The sequence below is a fragment of the Notechis scutatus genome, chromosome 5, assembly GCF_049901735.1.
Source record: "Notechis scutatus isolate UNSWTSFEM ecotype Mainland chromosome 5, rNotScu1.2, whole genome shotgun sequence".
Classification (NCBI taxonomy): Eukaryota; Metazoa; Chordata; class Lepidosauria; order Squamata; family Elapidae; genus Notechis; species Notechis scutatus.
In genome coordinates this window covers 1,524,351-1,546,081 of record NC_142013.1, presented here as the reverse complement: position 1 = coordinate 1,546,081, position 21,731 = coordinate 1,524,351, and the positions used below count along the sequence as shown (strand labels likewise).

The 21,731-nt window shown below is 46.8% G+C and overlaps 1 protein-coding gene across 1 annotated transcript in view; it reads right to left on the bottom strand.

The window, feature by feature from the left end:
* LOC113429521 (disintegrin and metalloproteinase domain-containing protein 9-like) overlaps positions 1-20,922 on the bottom strand; it is a 31,788-nt gene extending 10,866 nt beyond the window's left edge. Inside the window, exons 1-8 of the mRNA XM_087967510.1 lie at positions 20,817-20,922; positions 16,043-16,125; positions 10,583-10,659; positions 8,558-8,747; positions 5,687-5,755; positions 5,348-5,419; positions 456-625; positions 41-125 (exon numbers count right to left, since the gene is read on the bottom strand). Of these exons, the coding sequence (XP_087823636.1) occupies positions 41-125; positions 456-625; positions 5,348-5,419; positions 5,687-5,755; positions 8,558-8,747; positions 10,583-10,659; positions 16,043-16,125; positions 20,817-20,922 (852 nt within the window). The remainder of the gene's footprint in view (positions 1-40; positions 126-455; positions 626-5,347; positions 5,420-5,686; positions 5,756-8,557; positions 8,748-10,582; positions 10,660-16,042; positions 16,126-20,816) is intronic.
* Positions 20,923-21,731: the final 809 nt, after the last annotated feature.

The window sequence follows — 21,731 nt, the reverse complement described above, 5'->3', positions numbered from 1 at the left end:
CTCCCCGTTCGCCCCCTCCCCTCCGTGCCCCTTTTCTTACTCTGACCACAGAAACGGAGACCTGGTTCTGGAGACACTTGGGCAATTCCCACGCCTTTGGGAACGTGTCGTCTTGGGCAACACTCCTGCGAGGCAAAACAAGGCCCAATTCAACTTAGAGGTTGCTTTCTTACTGTTTTTAAACGTTGCGCTGTTTTTTTTTATTATTGCCTTGACCTGTTTTGGGAAATTTTGAATTGAAACACGGGTAGCCCTTACAACAGGCTCAAGTTCAACTCACTGGGAAAAAAGGGGACTTAGGGCCATTTTTCACACGGAACGACCGTCGCACCGTCCCGGTGGTCGTGTCGAGGACATTTCCCGTGCGTGGGAATGGTGACCCCATGTTGGGTGGGGTGGGGTGGGGGTCACCCAAGGAAGAGAAGGACCCCTGAATGCAAACGGCGCTTCCTCACGTGAATAACGTGGCGTGGTCGAAATGGGTCTGGCGTTGAAGCTCGGAATTGGCGTAGCCGTGGAAGATTTGCACCGTTTCCTCGAAGGCGTTGCTGATAGGCAGCTGGTCCTTCCCCGCCCACACCTCCATCCCCGTCAGGACGACATGGAGGCCGATGTCGTTGTACACCTGCCAGGGGAGAGGGAGGCGTCACCGTTCTCCGACCTGGGTGAGAGACGAGTCGCTCTGGAAGTGGACGGATGCCTGATGGGGAGGGGGGGTTGGGGAAACCAGGGGCCTTTTAGGAACTCCCAGAATTCCCCAGCCAAGAAAAGATGGTTTGTCTGGGAGGTAATGAGGTCTCCTGCCTTCAGGTCCAGGGGGTTGGACTAGAAGACCTCTCAGGTCCCTGGCCAGTTCTAGGATTCTATGAGACAGGGAGATAAGGCACATAGGAAGGCAGATAAAATAGAGAGGTAGGTGGGTGTGTGGGTGTAGATAGAAATAGGGAGAATATGTGTGTGTGTGTGTAATAGATAAGATAAATGATAGAGATAGATAGATTAGATAGACAGAAGATAAAAGTTTAGATAGAAGACAGAAAGATAGATGATAGATAGATAGATAGATAGATAGATAGATAGATAGATAGATAGATAGATAGATAGATAGATAGAGAGAGAGAGAGATAGATAGATAGATAGAGAGATAGAGAGATAGAGAGATGATAGGTAAGATAGACAAACAGACAGATAAATAGACAATAGATACAGTAGATAGACATAGAGATAGACAGATGCATGATAGATGATAGATAGATAGATAGATAGATAGATAGATAGAGATATGATATAGATTAGATAGATTAGAACGAGAAAGAGAGACATACAGTAGATAAATGAGAGATAAGAGATATAGATAGATAGATAGATAGATAGAAGATAAAAGATTAGATAAAAGACAGACAGACAGACAAATAGATAGAGATAGATCATAGATAGATAGAGGTAGACAGACATACAGTACATAAATGATCGACATAGATAGATGATAGATAGATTAGATAAGATAGATAGATAAGATAGATAGATAGATAGATGATAGATAGATAGATAGATAGATAGATAGATAGATAGATAGATGATAGATAGATAGACAGAGATAGATATATAGATGGGGATGGATAGATGGATGGATGGATGGATGCAGAGGTGCTATTCAGCCAGTTGGCACCTACTCGGGCGAACCGGTAGCAAGAATTTGGCGTGGGTTGCCGAACCGGTAGCAACATCTAGCTGGCCACGATCCCAACCTGGTCGCCCAGTTTCCGCTCACTCGCTTGCCCCGCCCACCCGATGCTGGCTGCCCCAGTTTAAAGGAGGACGGCTCCCCCGCCCCAGCCATATTTTTCCAGCAGCCACTTGGAAACACATGACTGTGAGCGGAGCAGCAGTCCGTTAACCTGCAAAACTGTTCCAAGGCTGGATTCTTCATGGACACTAGAAGTATCGCTTCGCCTTTTGAGTAAAGTGCCTGGAGCGAGAGGGAAAGAACGCTGACAGGAGTGTGTGTGTGTGTGTGTGTGTGTGTGTGTGTGAGAGAGAGAGAGAGAGAGAGAGAGAGAGAGAGAGAGAGAGAGAGAAAGGAAAGAAAGAAAGAAAGAAGAAAGAAAGAAAGAAAGAAAGAAAGAAAGAAAGAAAGAAAGAAAGAAAGAAAGAAAGAAAGAAAGAAGAAAGAAAGAAAGAAAGAAAGAAAGAAAGAAAGAAAGAAAGAAAGAAAGAAAGAAAGAAAGAAAGAAAGAAGAAAGAAAGAAAGAAAGAAAGAAAGAAAAAGAAATGGGGGAGAGAGAGAGAGTGTGATGTGTGAGAGAGAGAGAGAAAAAGAAAGGAAGGGAGAGAAAGACAGAAAGAGACAAAGAAAGAGAAAGAAAGAAAAAGGAATAGGAAGGGAGAGAGAGACAGAGAAAACTGTGCTATTATTTTTAATTGTTCCATTATTTGTCATGCGTTAATATTTTACACTGTCCCTACACCTAGAGTGATTCTACTGCCTTTCTTTTGTCCAGGGCTACCACATATTTTTCAGGGTTTACATGCATTCAATGTCTATAGTCCAGAGCATAAATACATGTGTGTTTAACAGAGTTGAAAGGGGGTTTGGAGGTCTTCTAGTCCAACCCCCAGCTCAGGCAGGAAAACTGAGGATGCCAAACTCTGAGTAGAGGTCCTGGGAAAGGTGTCAGAATAACACTTAAAGGAGACTTTTGGGGGAACCCTAAACCATTGCAGAGAAATGGCTGTCCAGTCTTTTAAAAATTTCCAGCGATTGATCACCCAGAACTTCTGGAGACAGGCAGTTCCACTGGTTAATTGTTCTCGCTGTCAGAAAGTTTCTCCTTAGTTTTAGGTTGTTTCTCTCTCTGTTCAGTTTCCATCCATTGCTTCTTGTTTGCCTCCTGGTGCTTTGGAAAATACATTCCCCCCCAATTTCTTTGTGGCAGCCCCTTAAAAGCCTGTTGCCTATATCACACTCTTGAGTAAAGCATGTGAGCCATTTCCTCCTTTCAGTGGTCCATGAAAGGACATTTATAGTGTGCAGATAATAAAGTCAGAAAAGGTGAACAACATTTTTACAGAACTACAGATAAGTTGAGGCTGGGTGACAAGGAATGGCTGGGAGGGGAGGGGCCAGGTGAGGCAACCCTTGAGTGACATTGAGTTGGCCACGCCCACCCAGTCACATGACCACCAAGCCATGCCCACCAGTCACATGACCACCAAGCACGTCCACCCAGTCACATGACCACCAAGCCACGCCCACCCAGTCACATGACCACCAAGCCACGCCCACCCAGTCGCATGACCACCAAGCCATGTCCACCCAGTCACATGACCATAGAGCACGCCCACCCAGTCACATGACCACTAAGCCATGACCACCAGTCACATGCCCACCAAGCACGCCCACCCAGTCACATGACCACTAAGCCACACCCACCCAGTCACATGACCACCAAGCCACACCCACCCAGTCACATGACCACTAAGCCACACCCACCCAGTCACATGACCACCAAGCCACACCCACCCAGTCGCATGACCACTAAGCCACACCCACCCAGTCACATGACCACCAAGCCACACCCACCCAGTCACATGACCACTAAGCCACGCCCACCCAGTCACATGACCATAGAGCACGCCCACCCAGTCACATGACCACTAAGCCATGCCCACCAGTCACATGACCACCAAGAACGTCCACCCAGTCACATGACCACCAAGCCACACCCACCCAGTCACATGACCACCAAGCCACGCCCACCCAGTCGCATGACCACCAAGCCATGTCCACCCAGTCACATGACCATAGAGCACGCCCACCCAGTCACATGACCACTAAGCCATGACCACCAGTCACATGCCCACCAAGCACGCCCACCCAGTCACATGACCACTAAGCCACACCCACCCAGTCACATGACCACCAAGCCACACCCACCCAGTCACATGACCACTAAGCCACACCCACCCAGTCACATGACCACCAAGCCACACCCACCCAGTCACATGACCACTAAGCCACACCCACCCAGTCACATGACCACCAAGCCACACCCACCCAGTCACATGCCCACCAAGCACGCCCACCCAGTCACATGACCACTAAGCCACACCCACCCAGTCACATGACCACCAAGCCACACCCACCCAGTCGCATGACCACTAAGCCATGTCCACCCAGTCACATGACCATAGAGCACGCCCACCCAGTCACATGACCACTAAGCCATGCCCACCAGTCACATGACCACCAAGAACGTCCACCCAGTCACATGACCACCAAGCCACACCCACCCAGTCACATGACCACTAAGCCACACCCACCCAGTCACATGGCCACCAAGCCACACCCACCCAGTCACATGACCACCAAGCCACACCCACCCAGTCACATGGCCACCAAGCCACACCCACCCAGTCACATGGCCACCAAGCCACGCCCACCCAGTCACATGACCACTAAGCCATGCCCACCAGTCACATGACCACCAAGAACGTCCACCCAGTCACATGACCACAAAGCCACACCCACCCAGTCACATGACCACTAAGCCATGCCCACCAGTCACATGCCCACCAAGCACGCCCACCCAGTCACATGACCACCAAGCCATGTCCACCCAGTCACATGACCACCAAGCCATGTCCACCCAGTCACATGACCATAGAGCGCGCCCACCCAGTCACATGACCACTAAGCCATGACCACCAGTCACATGACCACCAAGCACGTCCACCCAGTCACATGACCACCAAGCCACGCCCACCCAGTCACATGGCCACCAAGCCACGCCCACCAAATAAGCCACGCCCACAGAACTGGTAGTAAAAAAAATTGAATTCCACCACTGGATGGATGGATGGACGGAAGAGCTCGCCTCTGGAGTTCTGGGTCCTCAGTTGCTGGAGTTTCTCAAGAAAATATCACACAGCCATTTGTCCAGGGTGACATCAGATCTCCTGCCTTGGGCCCCTGGGGGTTGGGCTAGAAGACCCTCCAAGGGCCCTTCCGGCCCAAAGATCGGAGCTGGTCTTCAGCCGGTTCGGATCGGTTCTATAGGACCGGTAGCCGAGATTTGGAGTAGTTCAGAGAACCGGCCAATCCCACCTCCGACTGGCCCCGCCAAGCCCACCTCTTCTCCGCCTCCCATCGAGTCCCAGCTGATCGGCTGGGTCTCCTTCGGTTGCCCTGCCCAGGAGAATGGAGCTGGAAAGCAGGTCAGTGGGGAGGGGAGGGAAGGGGGATTTTGCAGTATATCCTTCCCCTGCCACGCCCACCAAGCCACGCCCACCAAGCCACACCCACAGAACCGGTCCATGAACTTCAAATATTCTGGGATTTACTTACATTGTGAACCACGGAGACGATCTGAAGCACCATCAACATCAGCTGAGTCAGGTTCTGGTTGGCCTGCTGGAACTGAGGGAGGAGGAGGAGAGGAGAACCTGCTCAGGTGTCAGGTGTGCACCCACCTACCCTGCCGTATTCCTCTTCCGAGACTCCCCCTCCCGAAGGATGGCGGCCGAACCCCTTTCTGACCCTCCCCTCATCCCCGATCTCCGCTTTCAGCTCTCCCTCACGGACACCCAGCCGTGGGGCTTTCCTTCGGAGGGGATTAATCTCCTGCAGCCGCTTCTGGAGCGGCAAACCGGGACCTAACCTGGTTAACCCATCCTGGTTACTTACCACCGAATTGTCACAGACAGCGAAGTATTCAAGGTATCTCGATGACGTGTTCTTTCCAGGAAAATGGAGCTGGGAAAAAAGGTAGAGGCCTCAGGGGTTGGGTGGCAAAAGAAAGGGAACTTGGGAACAATCACCAGGAGACGGTGAGTTCTAGTCCTGCCTGAGGTGTGAAAGCCGACTGGGTGACTTTGGGCCAATCACCAGGAGATGGTGAGTTCTAGTCCTGCCTCAGGCATGAAAGCTGACTGGGTGACTTTGGGCCAATCCCCAGGAGACAGTGAGTTCTAGTCCCGCCTTAGACATGAAAGCCGGCTGGGTGCCTTTGGGCCAATCACCAGGAGACGGTGAGTTCTAGTCCCGCATTAGGCATGAAAGATGGTTGGATGACTTTGGGCCAATCACCAGGAGACGGTGAGTTCTAGTCCCGCCTTAGGCATGAAAGCTGACTGGGTGACTTTGGGCCAATCACCAGGAGACGGGGAGTTCTAGTCCCGCCTTAGGCATGAAAGCTGACTGGGTGACTTTGGGCCAATCACCAAGAGGTGGTGAGTTCTAGTCCCGCCTTAGGCAGGAAAGCCAGCTGGGCGACTTTGGGCCAATCACCAGGAGATGGTGAGTTCTAGTCCTGCCTCAGGAATGAAAGCCAGCTGGGCGACTTTGGGCCAATCACCAGGAGACGGGGAGTTCTAGTCCCGCCTTAGGCATGAAAGCTGACTGGGTGACTTTGGGCCAATCACTAAGAGTTGGTGAGTTCTAGTCCCGCCTTAGGCAGGAAAGCCAGCTGGGCGACTTTGGGCCAATCACCAGGAGACGGGAGTTCTAGTCCCGCCTTAGGCATGAAAGCTGACTGGGTGACTTTGGGCCAATCACCAAGAGTTGGTGAGTTCTAGTCCTGCCTCAGGCATGAAAGCCAGCTGGGCGACTTTGGGCCAATCACCAGGAGATGGTGAGTTCTAGTCCCGCCTTAGGCATGAAAGCTGACTGGGTGACTTTGGGCCAATCACCAAGAGTTGGTGAGTCCTAGTCCCGCCTTAGGCAGGAAAGCCAGCTGGGCGACTTTGGGCCAATCACCAGGAGACGGGAGTTCTAGTCCCGCCTTAGGCATGAAAGCTGACTGGGTGACTTTGGGCCAATCACCAAGAGTTGGTGAGTTCTAGTCCTGCCTTAGGCATGAAAGCCAACTGGGTGACATTGGGCCAATCACCAGGAGACGGTGAGTTCTAGTCCCGCCTTAGGCATGAAAGCTGACTGGGTGACTTTGGGCCAATCACCAAGAGTTGGTGAGTTCTAGTCCTGCCTTAGGCATGAAAGCCAACTGAGTGACTTTGGGCCAATCACCAGGAGACGGGGAGTTCTAGTCCCGCCTTAGACATGAAAGCCAACTGAGTGACTTTGGGCCAATCACCAGGAGACGGGGAATTCTAGTCCTGCCTTAGGCATGAAAGCCAACTGAGTGACTTTGGGCCAATCACCAGGAGACGGGGAGTTCTAGTCCCGCCTTAGACATGAAAGCCAGCTGGGTGACTTTGGGCCAATCACCAGGAGACGGTGAGTTTTAGTCCTGCCTTAGGCATGAAAGCCAACTGGGTGACTTTGGGCCAATCACCAGGAGACGGTGAGTTCTAGTCCCGCCATAGGCATGAAAGCCAACTGGGTGACTTTGGGCCAATCACCAGGAGACGGTGAGTTCTAGTCCCGCCTCAGGCATGAAAGGCAGCTGGGTGACTTTGGGCCAATCACCAGGAGACGGTGAGTTCTAGTCCTGTCTTAGATATGAAAGCTTGGTGGGTGACTTTGGGCCAATCACCAGGAGACGGTGAGTTCTAGTCCTGCCTTAGGCATGAAAGCTGTTGGTTGACTTTGGGCCAATCACCAGGAGACGGTGAGTTCTAGTCCTGCCTTAGGCATGAAAGATGGTTGGATGACTTTGGGCCAATCACCAGGAGATGGTGAGTTCTAGTCCCACCTTAGCCATGAAAACCAGCTGGGGGACTTTGGGCCAATCACCAGGAGACGGTGAGTTCTAGTCCCAACTTTAGGCATAAAAGCATGTTCAGTGACTTTGGGCCAATCACCAGGAGACAGGGAGTTCTAGTCCCGCCTCAGGCATGAAAGGCAGCTGGGTGACTTTGGGCCAATCACCAGGAGACGGTGAGTTCTAGTCCTGCCTTAGGCATGAAAGATGGTTGGATGACTTTGGGCCAATCACCAGGAGATGGTGAGTTCTAGTCCCGCCTTAGCCATGAAAACCAGCTGGGGGACTTTGGGCCAATCACCAGGAGATGGTGAGTTCTAGTCCCGCCTCAGGCATGAAAGCCAACTGGGTGACTTTGGGCCAATCACCAGGAGACGGGGAGTTCTAGTCCCGCCTTAGGCATGAAAACCAGCTGGGGGACTTTGGGCCAATCACCAGGAGATGGTGAGTTCTAGTCCCGCCTTAGCCATGAAAACCAGCTGGGGGACTTTGGGCCAATCACCAGGAGATGGTGAGTTCTAGTCCCGCCTCAGGCATGAAAGCCAACTGGGTGACTTTGGGCCAATCACCAGGAGACGGGGAGTTCTAGTCCCGCCTTAGGCATGAAAACCAGCTGGGGGACTTTGGGCCAATCACCAGGAGATGGTGAGTTCTAGTCCCGCCTTAGCCATGAAAACCAGCTGGGGGACTTTGGGCCAATCACCAGGAGATGGTGAGTTCTAGTCCCGCCTCAGGCATGAAAGCCAACTGGGTGACTTTGGGCCAATCACCAGGAGGCGGGGAGTACTACTGCTTCCTTCCGTCTCAGCCCAACCCACATCCCAGAGTTGTCGTTGTGTGTGTGTGGTGGGGGAGGGAAATAGGAGGAAGGGAGGGGGAAGTATTACATTCATCACCTTGTGGTCTGGTGTGTTGATCATGGTCGGGCTGGCCTTGGGAGGGACTCTCAAGCCCGTCACTTCCACGACTGTCCCTTGGCAGGGGGCACGCAGCTCCGGAGCCTTGCGATAAAGGAGGTGCTTGAAGCCGGTGAAATTTTCGATCGGCTGGATTTCATACATCAGGTTTCCAACCTGAATGTGTCCCCTGGGCATTTTTAGAAGGAAAGGGAGACATGAACAAAATAGAATAGAATAGAATAGAATAGAATAGAATAGAATAGAATAGAATAGAATAGAATAGAATAGAATAGAATAGAATAGAATAGAATAGAATGGAATGGAATGGAATGGAATGGAATGGAATCAGGAATAAGAATAGAATAGAAAATAGGATAAGAATAGAATAGAATAGAATATAGAATAAGAATAGAATAGAATATAGAATAGGAATAGAATAGAAAATAGAATAGAATAGAATAGAATAGAATAGAATAGAATAGAATAGAATAGAATAGAATAGAATAGAATAGAATAGAATAGAAAATAAGAATAGAATAGAAAATAGAATAGAATAAAATATAGAATAAGAATAGAATAGCAGAATAGAATAGAATAGTGCAGAGCAGAGCAGAACAGAACAGGAATATATGGAACAGAATAGAATAGAACAGAATAGAGTGAGAGAATGGAATAGGAGGAGAGAATAGAATACAGAATAGATTCGAATAGAATAGAATAGAATAGAATAGAAATAGAATAGAATAGAATAAGAATTTAGAATAGAATAGAAATAGAATAGAATAGAATAGAAAAGAAATAGAATAGAATAGAATAGAATAGAATAGAATAGAATAGAATAGAATAGAATAGAATAGAATAGAAACAGAAAAAGAATTCTTTTTTGGCCAGGTGTGTTTATTGGACACACAAGGAATTTGTTTTGGTGCAAATGCTCTCAGTGCACATAGAAGAGAAGATACATTCATCAAGAGTCCAGAATCATCAGGTACAACACTTAATGATAGTCATAGGGTACAATAAGCCATCAAATCATACTAGGAAACAGTCCATATAAATCGCGAGGATGCAAGCAACAAAGTTACAGTCACACAGTCACAAGTGGGAGGGGATGGGTGGATAAGGAGTGATGAGCAGCTTAATAGTAATAGTAGTGCAGACTTTGTAACTAATAGGACAGTGTGGAGGGGATTGTTTAGCAGAGGGATGGTGTTTGTCCTTGTGTCTAGTTGTTCTGGTGTGCAGTGCTCCATAGTGTCGTTTTGAGGGAAGGATTTGAAACAGTTTGTGTCTGGGATGTGAGGGGTCTGTAGATATTTTCACAAAAGAACAGGGAGAGTCACCCAAAAAAATGTTTCCCCCACCAATGGAGGCTTTCGAGAAAAGACCGGACCACCTTGTGTCCTGGGATGGCACAGGCAGTATTAACTTACAACCATTCGAAATTTCGAGTGGCACTGAAAAAAGGGGACTGGTGACCAAGATCTCCATTCATGACCGTTGCAGCAGAATCAATTTCCGGACATTGGCCAATGGGCTCCTTTTTATGACGGTCGCAGCGATCCCCTTTTGCGTCCTTCGGACAAGCAAAGTCAAAGGGGCTGCCAGATTGCTTTAACGATGGCAGCAGGAACGGTCGTAAAATGGGAGAAAAGCAACTTGCCTTAGCAAGAGAAAAGAGGGGAGGGAGAAGGAAAGGGGGAAGAAGGAAGCAAGGGAACAAAGAAGGAAGGAAAGGAAGGAAAAGAAGGAAGAAAGAAAAGAAAAAGAAAGAAGGGAGGGAGGGAGGAAGAAAGGAGGGAGGGAAGGAAAGGGGAAGGAAGGCAAAAACGCCTCCCCTTACCGCGGTGCAGGAGGCTGAGTAGGCCATGCCCACCATAGACACACCCACCCAGCACCCAGGTAGAGAACCCATTGCTAAAGTTTTTGACACCCACCCCATCACTGCCCCACATTCAAGACCCAGCTGTGTCTCCCACCCACCCACCCTATCGACTACGGGCCCCACAACAAAGCCATTACCAAAGACCGTTGCAGATGGAGATGACCACGTCCGAACTGGGCACGTCTTCTACGTATCCGCTGTAATAGCAGTCAACCTGTGAAGAGAGAAGGGGGAAAGGGACAGAGAAGAAGTCTGTTTCAGAAGGAACGGGGAGGCATTTGGGTGGGCACGGAGTGGCAAAGGCAGGGGGTGTGAGAATGACCTCGGGAGACGGGAGGAACCATTGCAGCCGAGATGCATAAAAGTGAGCTCATCCTGGAGAAACAGGGTGTCAACTCGCACATCATTCCTATATCTGTTTCCGAGTTGCCATAAGAAGGAGGGGGGATTAACCTGAAGGAGCAGTATGGCAATTAAAACCAGAAACACATTCCATGCTTATCTTATAAAGATTGTAGCCTCGGCTACCAGATCTTCTGCCCACGAAAATCCTGCATTGGAGAATGTGATTGATGACACCGGAAAATCCCTCATTGGAGAATGTGATTGATGACACCCAGAAAATCCCTCATTGGAGAATTTGATTGGTGACACCCAGAAAATCCTCATTGGAGAATTTGATTGATGACACCCGAAAATCCCTCATTGGAGAATGTGATTGATGACACCCAGAAAATCCTCATTGGAGAATGTGATTGATGACACCAGAAAATCCCTCATTGGAGAATGTGATTGATGACACCCAGAAAATCCTTCATTGGAGAATTTGATCGATGACACCCAGAAAATCCCTCATTGGAGAATTTGATTGGTGACACCCAGAAAATCCCTCATTGGAGAATTTGATTGATGACACCCGAAAATCCCTCATTGGAGAATGTGATTGATGACACCCAGAAAATCCCTCATTGGAGAATGTGATTGATGACACCCAGAAAATCCCTCATTGGAGAATGTGATTGATGACACCCAGAAAATCCTTCATTGGAGAATGTGATTGATGACACCCAGAAAATCCTTCATTGGAGAATGTGATTGATGACACCTGAAAATCCTTCATTGGAGAATGTGATTGATGACACCTGAAAATCCTTCATTGGAGAATGTGATTGATGACACCCAGAAAATCCCTCATTGGAGAATGTGATTGATGACACCCGAAAATCCTTCATTGGAGAATGTGATTGATGACACCCGAAAATCCTTCATTGGAGAATGTGATTGATGACACCCAGAAAATCCCTCATTGGAGAATGTGATTGATGACACCCAGAAAATCCCTCATTGGAGAATGTGATTGATGACACCCAAAAATCCCTCATTGGAGAATGTGATTGATGACACCCAAAAATCCCTCATTGGAGAATGTGATTGATGACACCCGAAAATCCTTCATTGGAGAATGTGATTGATGACACCCAGAAAATCCCCCATTGGAGAATGTGGTTGAAAGTGTGAAAGTGTTTCGTGGGATGACCTGATTTATGACACATCCAGGAGGGTGGGTGAAAAAGGGTCATAGGTGATAGTAAATTACATGTCTCGGAGTTGGCTTCATATGGGTTAGTGTTGGACATGTTGCTCCTAATAAATCTTTTGGATTCTTTTGAAGCTTGGTTCGAGGTTCACAATTTAATTAGGGCAATTGTCGGAACCCTGACACAGGGGAGACCTGGGAAGATGTTGAGACTCTGGAAAGAGGGCAGAGGAGAGCAACAAAGAGGATTAGGGAGCTGGATGGTAAAATATGATGAGGAACAGTTGCAGGAATTTTGGTATGTCTAGTCTAGAGAGAGAAGGACTAGGGATGACACGATAGGCACCTTCCAATATTTGAGGGGCTGCCCCAAAGAAGAGGAAGGGGTCAACCTTTTCTCAAAATCGCACCAGAAGACAAGAAGCAACAGATGGAAACTCATCAAGGAGAGAAACAACCTGGGATTTAAGGAGGAATTTCCTGACAGAACAATTAATCAGTGGAGACGGCTTGCCACCAGAATTTGTGGGTGCTCCAACACTGGAGGTTTTTAAAAAGAGATCGGACAGCCATTTGTCTGAAATGATAGAGAGTTTCCTGCTAGAACAGAGGGGTTGGACTAGAAGACCTCCAAGGTCCAACTCTGTGATTCTTCCTTCTGTGTCTTAGAAGGCACCCTCTTAAGTTTTTTGGGAAAATGAAAATAAAGGATGTGTGTGAACGGCTTTCAGCTTTGCAAAACTGTTTTTTATGTATAATATATAGATATAGAGAAATGATAGCTAGCTATAGCTACCTATAGATGATAGATAGATAGATAGATAGATAGATAGATAGATAGATAGATAGATAGATAGATAGATAGATAGATAGATAGATAGATAGATGGATGGATGGAGGGAGGGAGAGATGTCGGTAGGAAAGTAGATGATTGAGAGATAGAGAGATAATATGATAGATGATAGAGAGATAGATAGATGAGAGATGTAGGTAGGTAGATGATTGAGAGAGATATAAAATATAGATAATAGATAGAAAGGTAAGAAATAGATAAATGTATGGAGATCAATGAGATAGATAGATAGATGATAGATAGATAGATAGATAGATAGATAGATAGATAGATAGATAGATAGATAGATAGATAGAGATAGATAGATAGATAGATAGATAGATAGATATAGATAGATAGATGATAGATAGATAGATGATAGATAGATAGATAGATAGATAGATAGATAGATAGATAGATAGATAGATAGATAGATAGATAGATAGATAGATGAATGATGATAGATAGATAGATAGATAGATAGATAGATAGATAGATAGATAGATAGATAGATGATAGATAGATAGATGATAGATAGATAGATAGATAGATAGATAGATAGATGATAGATAGATAGATAGATAGATAGATAGATAGATAGATAGATAGATAGATAGATAGATAGATGATAGATAGATAGATAGATAGATGATAGATAGATAGATAGATAGATAGATAGATAGATAGATAGATAGATAGATAGATAGATAGATAGATAGATAGATAGATAGATGATAGATAGATAAATAGATAGATAGATAGATGATAGATAGATAGATAGATAGATGATAGATAGATAGATAGATAAATAGATAGATAGATGATAGATAGATAGATGATAGATAGATAGATAGATAGATAGATAGATAAATAGATAGATGATAGATAGATAGATGATAGATAGATAGATAGATGATAGATAGATAGATAGATAGATAGATAGATAGATAGATAGATAGATGATAGATAGATAGATGATAGATAGATAGATAGATAGATGATAGATAGATAGATGATAGATAGATAGATAGATAGATAGATAGATAGATAGATAGATAGATAGATAGATAGATGATAGATAGATAGATAGATAGATGATAGATAGATAGATAGATAGATAGATAATAGATAGATAGATAGATAGATGATAGATAGATAAATAGATAGATAGATGACAGATAGATAGATGATAGATAGATAAATAGATAGATAGATAGATAGATAGATAGATAGATAGATAGATAGATAGATAGATAAATAGATAGATAGATAGATAGATGATAGATGATAGATAGATAGATAGATAGATAGATAGATAGATAGATAGATAGATGATAGATAGATAGATAAATAGATAGATAGATAGATAGATGATAGATGATAGATAGATAGATAGATAGATAGATAGATAGATAGATAGATAGATGATAGAGATGGATAGATGATAGATATGGAGGGATGGAGAGATAGATGACTGACAGATGATGATGATGATAGACAGAGAGGGACAGGGAGAGAGAGAGAGAGAGACCTCCACATTTTATAACTGGGGGTGACTTACTCTTGGTTTAGGATGCTGGATAGTTTTCACTCCTTTTAAATCCAGAGAATAAATAGGCATGTTCTGAATTACAAAGGACCTGCATTCGAAAAGGTAGAAACAGGAGAGATATTTGCTCTTTAACTCAGCAACAAAATACAGATTAGGCTTAGGCTGTGCAATTGGAATGAAGAGGCAGCTTCCAAACAGGCGCCCTTACCCCCAATGCCCAGGGAAAGCTGGGTGGGTGGGGGGATTAAATGACTCCTATAACCACTTACTTCTGATAAAGGCGGAGAATCCTGTGAACGCCTTCGATTTTCATCAGATAGGATATTTCTTTCTGGAACGTGTATGACAAATAGGTATATTTAAACTCTTGCAATTTTGCATCAATGGGGAATTTTTGCCCCCCCTTGCCCCCACCCCGGTGAGGTTCACCCAAGGCTTGCCATATGAGGAGGAGGAGGAGGAAGGACGATGATTGTGGGTCCTTGGTGCTCTCTGAGTATGGTTGTTTTCTTGCAGACGTTTCATGACCCAACTAGGTAACATCATCAGTGCTGGAGGGGAGTGGGATTTGCATAGAGGAGGAGGAGGAGGAAGAGGTGGTGGTGGTGGTGGAGGAGGAGGAGGAGGACGACAATGAGACTGTGGGGTCCTTGGGGGCCGTCTGAGCTGGGTGGTTTTCTTGCAGACATTTCACGACCCAACTAGGGAACATCATCAGTGCTAGAAGGAAGGTTTGCAGAGAGGAGGAGGAGGAGGAGGAGGACAACAGTGAGAAGTAAGTCCTTGGTGGTTTCTGAGTTTGGTTGTTTCCTTGCAGACCTTTCACTACCTGGCTGGGTCATATTATCAGTGTGAGGGAGTGTGAGGGGTTTGCTCTCTATTTATACAAAACAGCTTGCGCTGCCGGTATTGGGGTAGGTGTGATTTTTCTTCTTAGCTGTTCTTTGATTTAATTTTCTGCTTTGATTGTTTGTCTGGAGTTAATCCCTGCTTATCTAGGTATAGCCTGCAGAGCAAGTATAATAACCAGGGAGCAAACCCTACCCTCATCTGCACTGATGATGTTGCCTAGCTGGGTCATGAAATGTCTGCAAGAAAACAACCAAGTTCGAAGAGCACCAAGGACCCCACAGTTCTTCTCCTCCTCCTCCTCCTCCTCCTCCTCCTCCTCCTCCTCCTCCTCCTCCTCCTCCTCCTCCTCCTCCTCCTCCTCCTCCTCCTCCTCCTCCTCCTCCTCTCTGCAAACCCTACTCCCTTCTACCACTGACGATGTTACTTAGTTGGGTCATGAAATGTCTGCAAGAAAACTCACCGAGCTCAGGACCCCACAGTTCAACCCTTGCTGGCTGGGGAATTCTGGGACATGAATGTCTGCACCTCTTCAGGTCCTCGGACTGAGAAATGCTAGTTTAAAGGGACCTCTCTCTCCACACCAATCCTAGTTTTGTCATGGTTGCCATCCATGATCAGCTCACAAACCATTTGCTGGCCATCCTCCAAAGCACTCCGTATCTTCAACTACAGTTCCCATCAGCCCCAGCTTTTGTAAACATCAATGGGGTCTGTGACCAGAGGAGCTTCCCCCTACATGGCCTGAATGTCTTAAACCTTCATGGATTTCCCTTACTATCCAGGGTCAGGCAGCCATTCAAATGGTGGAGCCTCATCTGGATTACCTTACTGGAAGGACCCTGTAACTGTTCCAGCAACGTGGGGACAGTCACTTCTGAATAAAGGTAGCTGGGGGCTTCCATCGATCCTAGAAAGAAGGGAACAAAAATGACCCGGTCCCAAGTTAGCATGGCAGAGGGGTGGGATGGATAGCCTTGGGGGGACCCCCGCCCCATTCCAGTCAACAGCTCACATCCACGAACCGCCATTTCTTTGTGCTGTGAGTAAAATGTCTCTCCGCCTCTCCTTGAGTCTGGCAAAAGAATAAACCGGCAAGACACAAGTGGATGGGAAAACCCGGCTATGTCTGAGATTGGACAAACATTTTGTCTGAGATGGTATAAGCGGCTCTGCTTGGACAGGGGGTTGGACTTGATGGCCTCTGAGGTCCCTTCCAGCCCTAGGATTCTATGAGATAGATGGATAAGTTATGATACATAGGTAGATAGATAGAGATGGATAGATGATAGATAATAGATAAATAACATAGATATAATAGATGACAGATAAACAGACATACGAATGGATGGATGGATGGATAGAGATAGATGGATAGATGGATAGATGGATAGATGTTAGATAGAATAGATGATATAGATATAATAGATTAAAAGATGACAGATAGACAGATGAATGGATGGATGGATGGATAGAGATAGATGGATGGATGGATGGATGGATAGATGGATAGATGGATTGATGGATAGATGGATAGATGGATAGGTGTTAGATAGATGATATAGATATAATAGATTAAAAGATGACATAGATAGATAGATAGATAGATAGATATAGATAGATAGATAGAGATAGAGATAGATAGATAGATAGATAGATAGATAGATAGATAGATAGATAGATAGAGATGAGAGATGAGATAGAGAGATGAGAGAGATGATTGATATGGTAGCTAGATAGATCGATAGATGATAGAGGAATGATTGACTATAGGTAAATAATATGATAGATTAGTAGAATAGAAGATAGCTGACAGACAGATGATAATAATATGTAGATAATATAGGTATGATAGATTAGAAAGTAGATAGATGACAGACAGATGATACATAAATAATACATAAATGATAAATGATAGAAAATAGATTAGATATTTTGGGATCTTAGAGGTCCAGGATTTTTATCTTAGTTACAAAAACTATGCAAAGGTTAAAGCAGAAACGGATTTGATTCCTTCGGTGCTGAGAAGACCCTCTGCACATGCTCAGAGGTGTCTCGCTTGGTTTATTCCTTCTGATCCTACAAGCCAGTGGCACCAACTCGGGGTTTGGAGCTGGGCATAAGGCAGTGGTTAGATTTTTTTAAAAAACTACTGGTTCTGTGGGCATGGCTTGATGGGCGTGGCTTGGTGGGCGTGGCAGGGGGAGGATACACTGCAAAACCCCCCTTCCCTCCCCACCCCGCTGACCTGCTTTCCAGCTCCGTTCTCCTTTTTCAGGGCAACCAAAGGAGACCCAGCTGATCAGCTGGAACTCAGGAGGCAGAGAATAGATGGGGGCAGGGCCAGTCAGAGATGGGATTGGCCGGTTCTCCGAACTACGCAACATTTCTGTTAGGAACATAAGTCACCTAACAGGTATTTGGGTTAGAAATATATAAACCAGGATAGACATTTTAATACTGTCTCTTTAAGAGCATGCTAAAAACTGCAATTGGGTGTGGTTTCTCAAACGGCCATAAGATGGAGCCAGAAACTTGGGTTGTCTTAGTCTTAGTCTCAGAAGAGAGTGTGTCTGAGTGAGTGTCTCTGTTTCCTTCTGTTGGAAAGTATTGCTGTTCCTCCATTTCTTCTAATTGACTGATATTACTGGATTTAATGTAAGTCTGATACTGAACTGTTTTTTGACACTGGACTTTGATATTTGGATTATCCCTGGATTGAAAAACTGACTGATTTACCTGTGAATGACTTTGGACTGCTTATTTTGGACTTTGTGGAAGTAAAAACCTACATTTACTGTACAGTGTATCTGTGTACTGTGTGTGTGTATTATTCAAACACTCCTCTCAAATACGTCTCCCTGTATGCGCTCATTCTCCTAACGGGGAATTACCTCAACAATTTCTACTACTGGTTCTCCAGAACTGGTGAGAACCGGCTGAAGACCACCTCTGAAAATTGGCTTAATGAACTATGTAAACTCTTAGCCTTTGAACTGACTTTTCTACTGAAAACTATTCCAGATTTCCGCGACCGGTTCTTGAAAACCAGTCAGAACCAGCTGACTCCCACCTCTGGCATAAGGGACCCCTGAGCCTCCAGGGATGGGCGGAACTACAACTCCCAATGTCATCCCTCAACTTGAGCCTGGCTGCCTGGCTTCTGGGAGTTGTAGTTCAGCTGCTCTTCCCCTGCCCCCAGTCTGGACTCCATGCCCCCCCCCACCCCAAGTATTTTTACCCACCTGGTCTGAAGAGGATCCAAAGCAGTAGCAGCCAAGCGCCTGGCATTCTTCGCTCTCAGGGCCGAAAAGAGGGGAGACAGACCCCCAGGGTGCCTCCTCCCTCAATTCCTTTCAGTAGGTGCTGCCATTGTTCAGAGCATTAACTGCCACCCAATTCTAATTCTCAACTGCCCCTCAAGCCCAAGGTCCTGCCTGATTGGCTCCCTCCTGCTTAAGTCCCACCCCGGTAGCTCCGTCAGCATAATTCCAGCTGCAGAGAATGCCAGCTGTCAATCAGCGATCTCAGAACCTGCCCCTTTTCTCAGCCAGGTGAGAGCTCCGCCCCTTTTCTGGGCCACAATGGCCAGGAGGAGGGGGCTCCGGGCTCTGCCCCTCCAACGCCCCATTGGCTGCTGCTGGTGCCTGTTGTGTTTGTGACATCTTCAACAGGTGGCGAGGGAGGGATTGAAGGTCTCAACCAAGACCAGAACTGACCTTCTCAGTGGACACTTGAATGGGCCCCAAGGTTGTCTACTCCTAGACCACTGTTGCTTCATGGCAAGCCCTTGACCTCGGTGGTCTAAAGCTTAGAATAACACAGTTGGAGGGGACCTTGGAGGTCATCTGGTCCACCCTCTCTGCTCAGAGGGGGAGATCAAACAGCTGAGAGGGAGTGGGAGTGTGGCTCCGGTGGCTGTGGGGAAAATTGAGGAAGGGCACAGTCCGGCTGGACATTCAGAGGAAGACGCAGGGCCACCCTCTCTTCATCCTAGGTCACGCAGGGAGGAACGGAGAAGGGAGCAATGTGAGTTACGGGAGAGGAAAGGGCCCTGATTCCCTTCATTGGCTGCAGCTGGGAAAACAGGATTTAAAAAGGGTGTTTGCACACAGCACCTTTCTGGAAGCGAAGTGTGCGTTATCTTTGTTTGTCAAGTCTTATCTGAGTTCTACCGTCCTCCCAACTGTGTGTTTCGTTATCTTTTGGAAATCTGCAATTCTGCCCTGTCTTGTTAATTGCTGCAATGTGGTTTGTGTTGGTTTTTATTTATAATCTATATGTACTTTGGGTTCGGACGGAATTTCTTCCCTTTCAAAACTATTCTTGGGAGAGTTTTTTTCTCCAGCCGATGATAACTGGACATTGAGGGCCAAGTTGGAGGAATTAAAGGGACTTTACCTACTTTTATGACTTTGTTGCTTTTGTGCCACACCCCTTTGGGTCATCACAGCACCATTTCAGACAAATGGCTGTCCAGTCTCTTCTTAAAAGCCTCCAGGGTTCCTGGTGCCCCCTCTGTGGATTTTGCAGATGTCCATAAGACGGTGTCCGAAAAGCCAAGATGTTAGCCACCCAAGGTGTCAACTCATAAAGCATTCCTGGCCTGCTCTCGAGGTGCCATAGGCAGAAGGGGGGTTGAAACTGACGGAACAGTGTGGCAGCTACAACCAGAAGCCCATTCCACACATATCTTCTTCAAGGCTGTATCCCAGGCTACCAGGACCAGCGTGAGAGGCGTGATCTCTACAGCCTGGGAAAGTGCGCCGTTGGAGGATGTGATTTATGACACACCCTGGGGGGAGGGGGTAAACAGGGTCATAGGTGGGCCGTGAATTACGTGAGGTAGAGCGGACTTCATTTGGGTGCCTGCTGACATGTTGCTCCTAATAAATAACTGGATTTATTTTGAAACTTGGCTCGAGGCTCATGGTTTAATTAGGGCATCCGTCGGAACCCTGACAGCAAGTCATACAAGAAGTTCTTCTTCTGTCCTGATACTTCCAGTAGTCAATTTCCCATTCCCTTCCCTCCTTCCTTCCCTCCTTTCCTCCCCCCCTCCTTCCTTCTTTCTCTTCTTCCTTCCTCCCTCCTTCTCCCCCTTTCATCCCTCCCTCCCTCTCTCCCTCTCCCTCTCTTCTCTCCCTTCCTTCTTTCCCTCCTCCCTCCCTCCCTTCCCTCCCTTCCTTCTCTTCCTCCATCCCTTCCTCTCCTCCCACCCTTCCTTCTTCCTTCCCTTCCTTCCCTCCTTCCTCCTTCCCTCCCTCCCTCCCTTTCTCCTTCCCTCCCTCCCTCCCTCCCTCCCTCCCTCCCTCTCCTCTCCTCTCCTCCCTTCCCCTCAACATCAGCTCTGCCCTTCTCCTCCAGCTGTCTGCTCTCCCACCAATTGCCCAAGGAAACCAACCGTCTCCCAGTAGATGGCCTTCAGAGACCGTCTCTCACTGCCATGGACACTCAGGGTGGTCCGGGAATTATCGGAAGGATTCCAATTTCACAGGGCAGAGATCGCCTTAGCCTGACTGGACCTTCCTTGGGACCAGCAGAAGGAAGCTGTGCCTGTTGTTCTCCTTCTGGAAGGCGTGCGAGACTTGGGAGGTGTACCCTGGTTCGGCTCTTTGATAAGGGTGATGGAGGAGGAGGAGGGGGAGAAGAGAGTCCCAAAGGGGCCTCCGTTGATGCCTTGAGGCCTGGGGCTATTCTCACTCATGCCCAAGGGTCAGGAACCATCTCCTGGTGATTGGACCAAAGTCACCCAGCCTGCTTTCACGCCTAAGGCAGGACTAGAACTCACAGTCGCCTGGTGATTGGCCCAAAGTCACCCAGTTGCCTTTCAGGCCTGAGGCAGTACTAGAACTCACCATCTCCTGGTGATTGGCCCAAAGTCACCCAATTGGCTTTCATGCCCAAGGCAGGACTAGAACTCACTGTCTCCTGGTGATTGATCCAAAGTTACCCAGTTGGCTTTCATGCCCAAGGCAGGACTAGAACTCAATGCTTCCCATTTTCTAGCATTATTTGGGTGTGGGAAGGGAGAAAGGGGAAAAGGAAGAGCTTGTTGCATTTAATTGCTGCTTATGTCAGTTTGTATGGCTGGTGTCCACGCAGTTATAACAAAATTGGTGTTTCCAAATCACAGGAAGGAAGCGTTCCACTCAGTGGCGGGATTAAGCCAGTTCGCACCAGTTCACAAGAACCGGTTATTAACTTTCGGAGAAGTTTGGTGATCTGGTTGTTGGAAGAAATCATTAGGGCAGAGACCTAAATTATTGTTGTTAAATTATTTGAATCCAACCACTGGTTCCACTTTATTCACCTTGACCATGGAGTACAGGTGTGGCTGCTACATTAATTAATTATAATTGTAATTCATTGGTTGCCCAGTCGGCCAGATGTTCAGACTGGATTTGGCATTTTTATTCACCTGTCATGTCCTTCCCAAGGACCTGGAATATAATGACAGGTGGCCCTCGACTTATAGTCCTCATTTAGTGATCGTTCAAAGTTACATCATTTAAA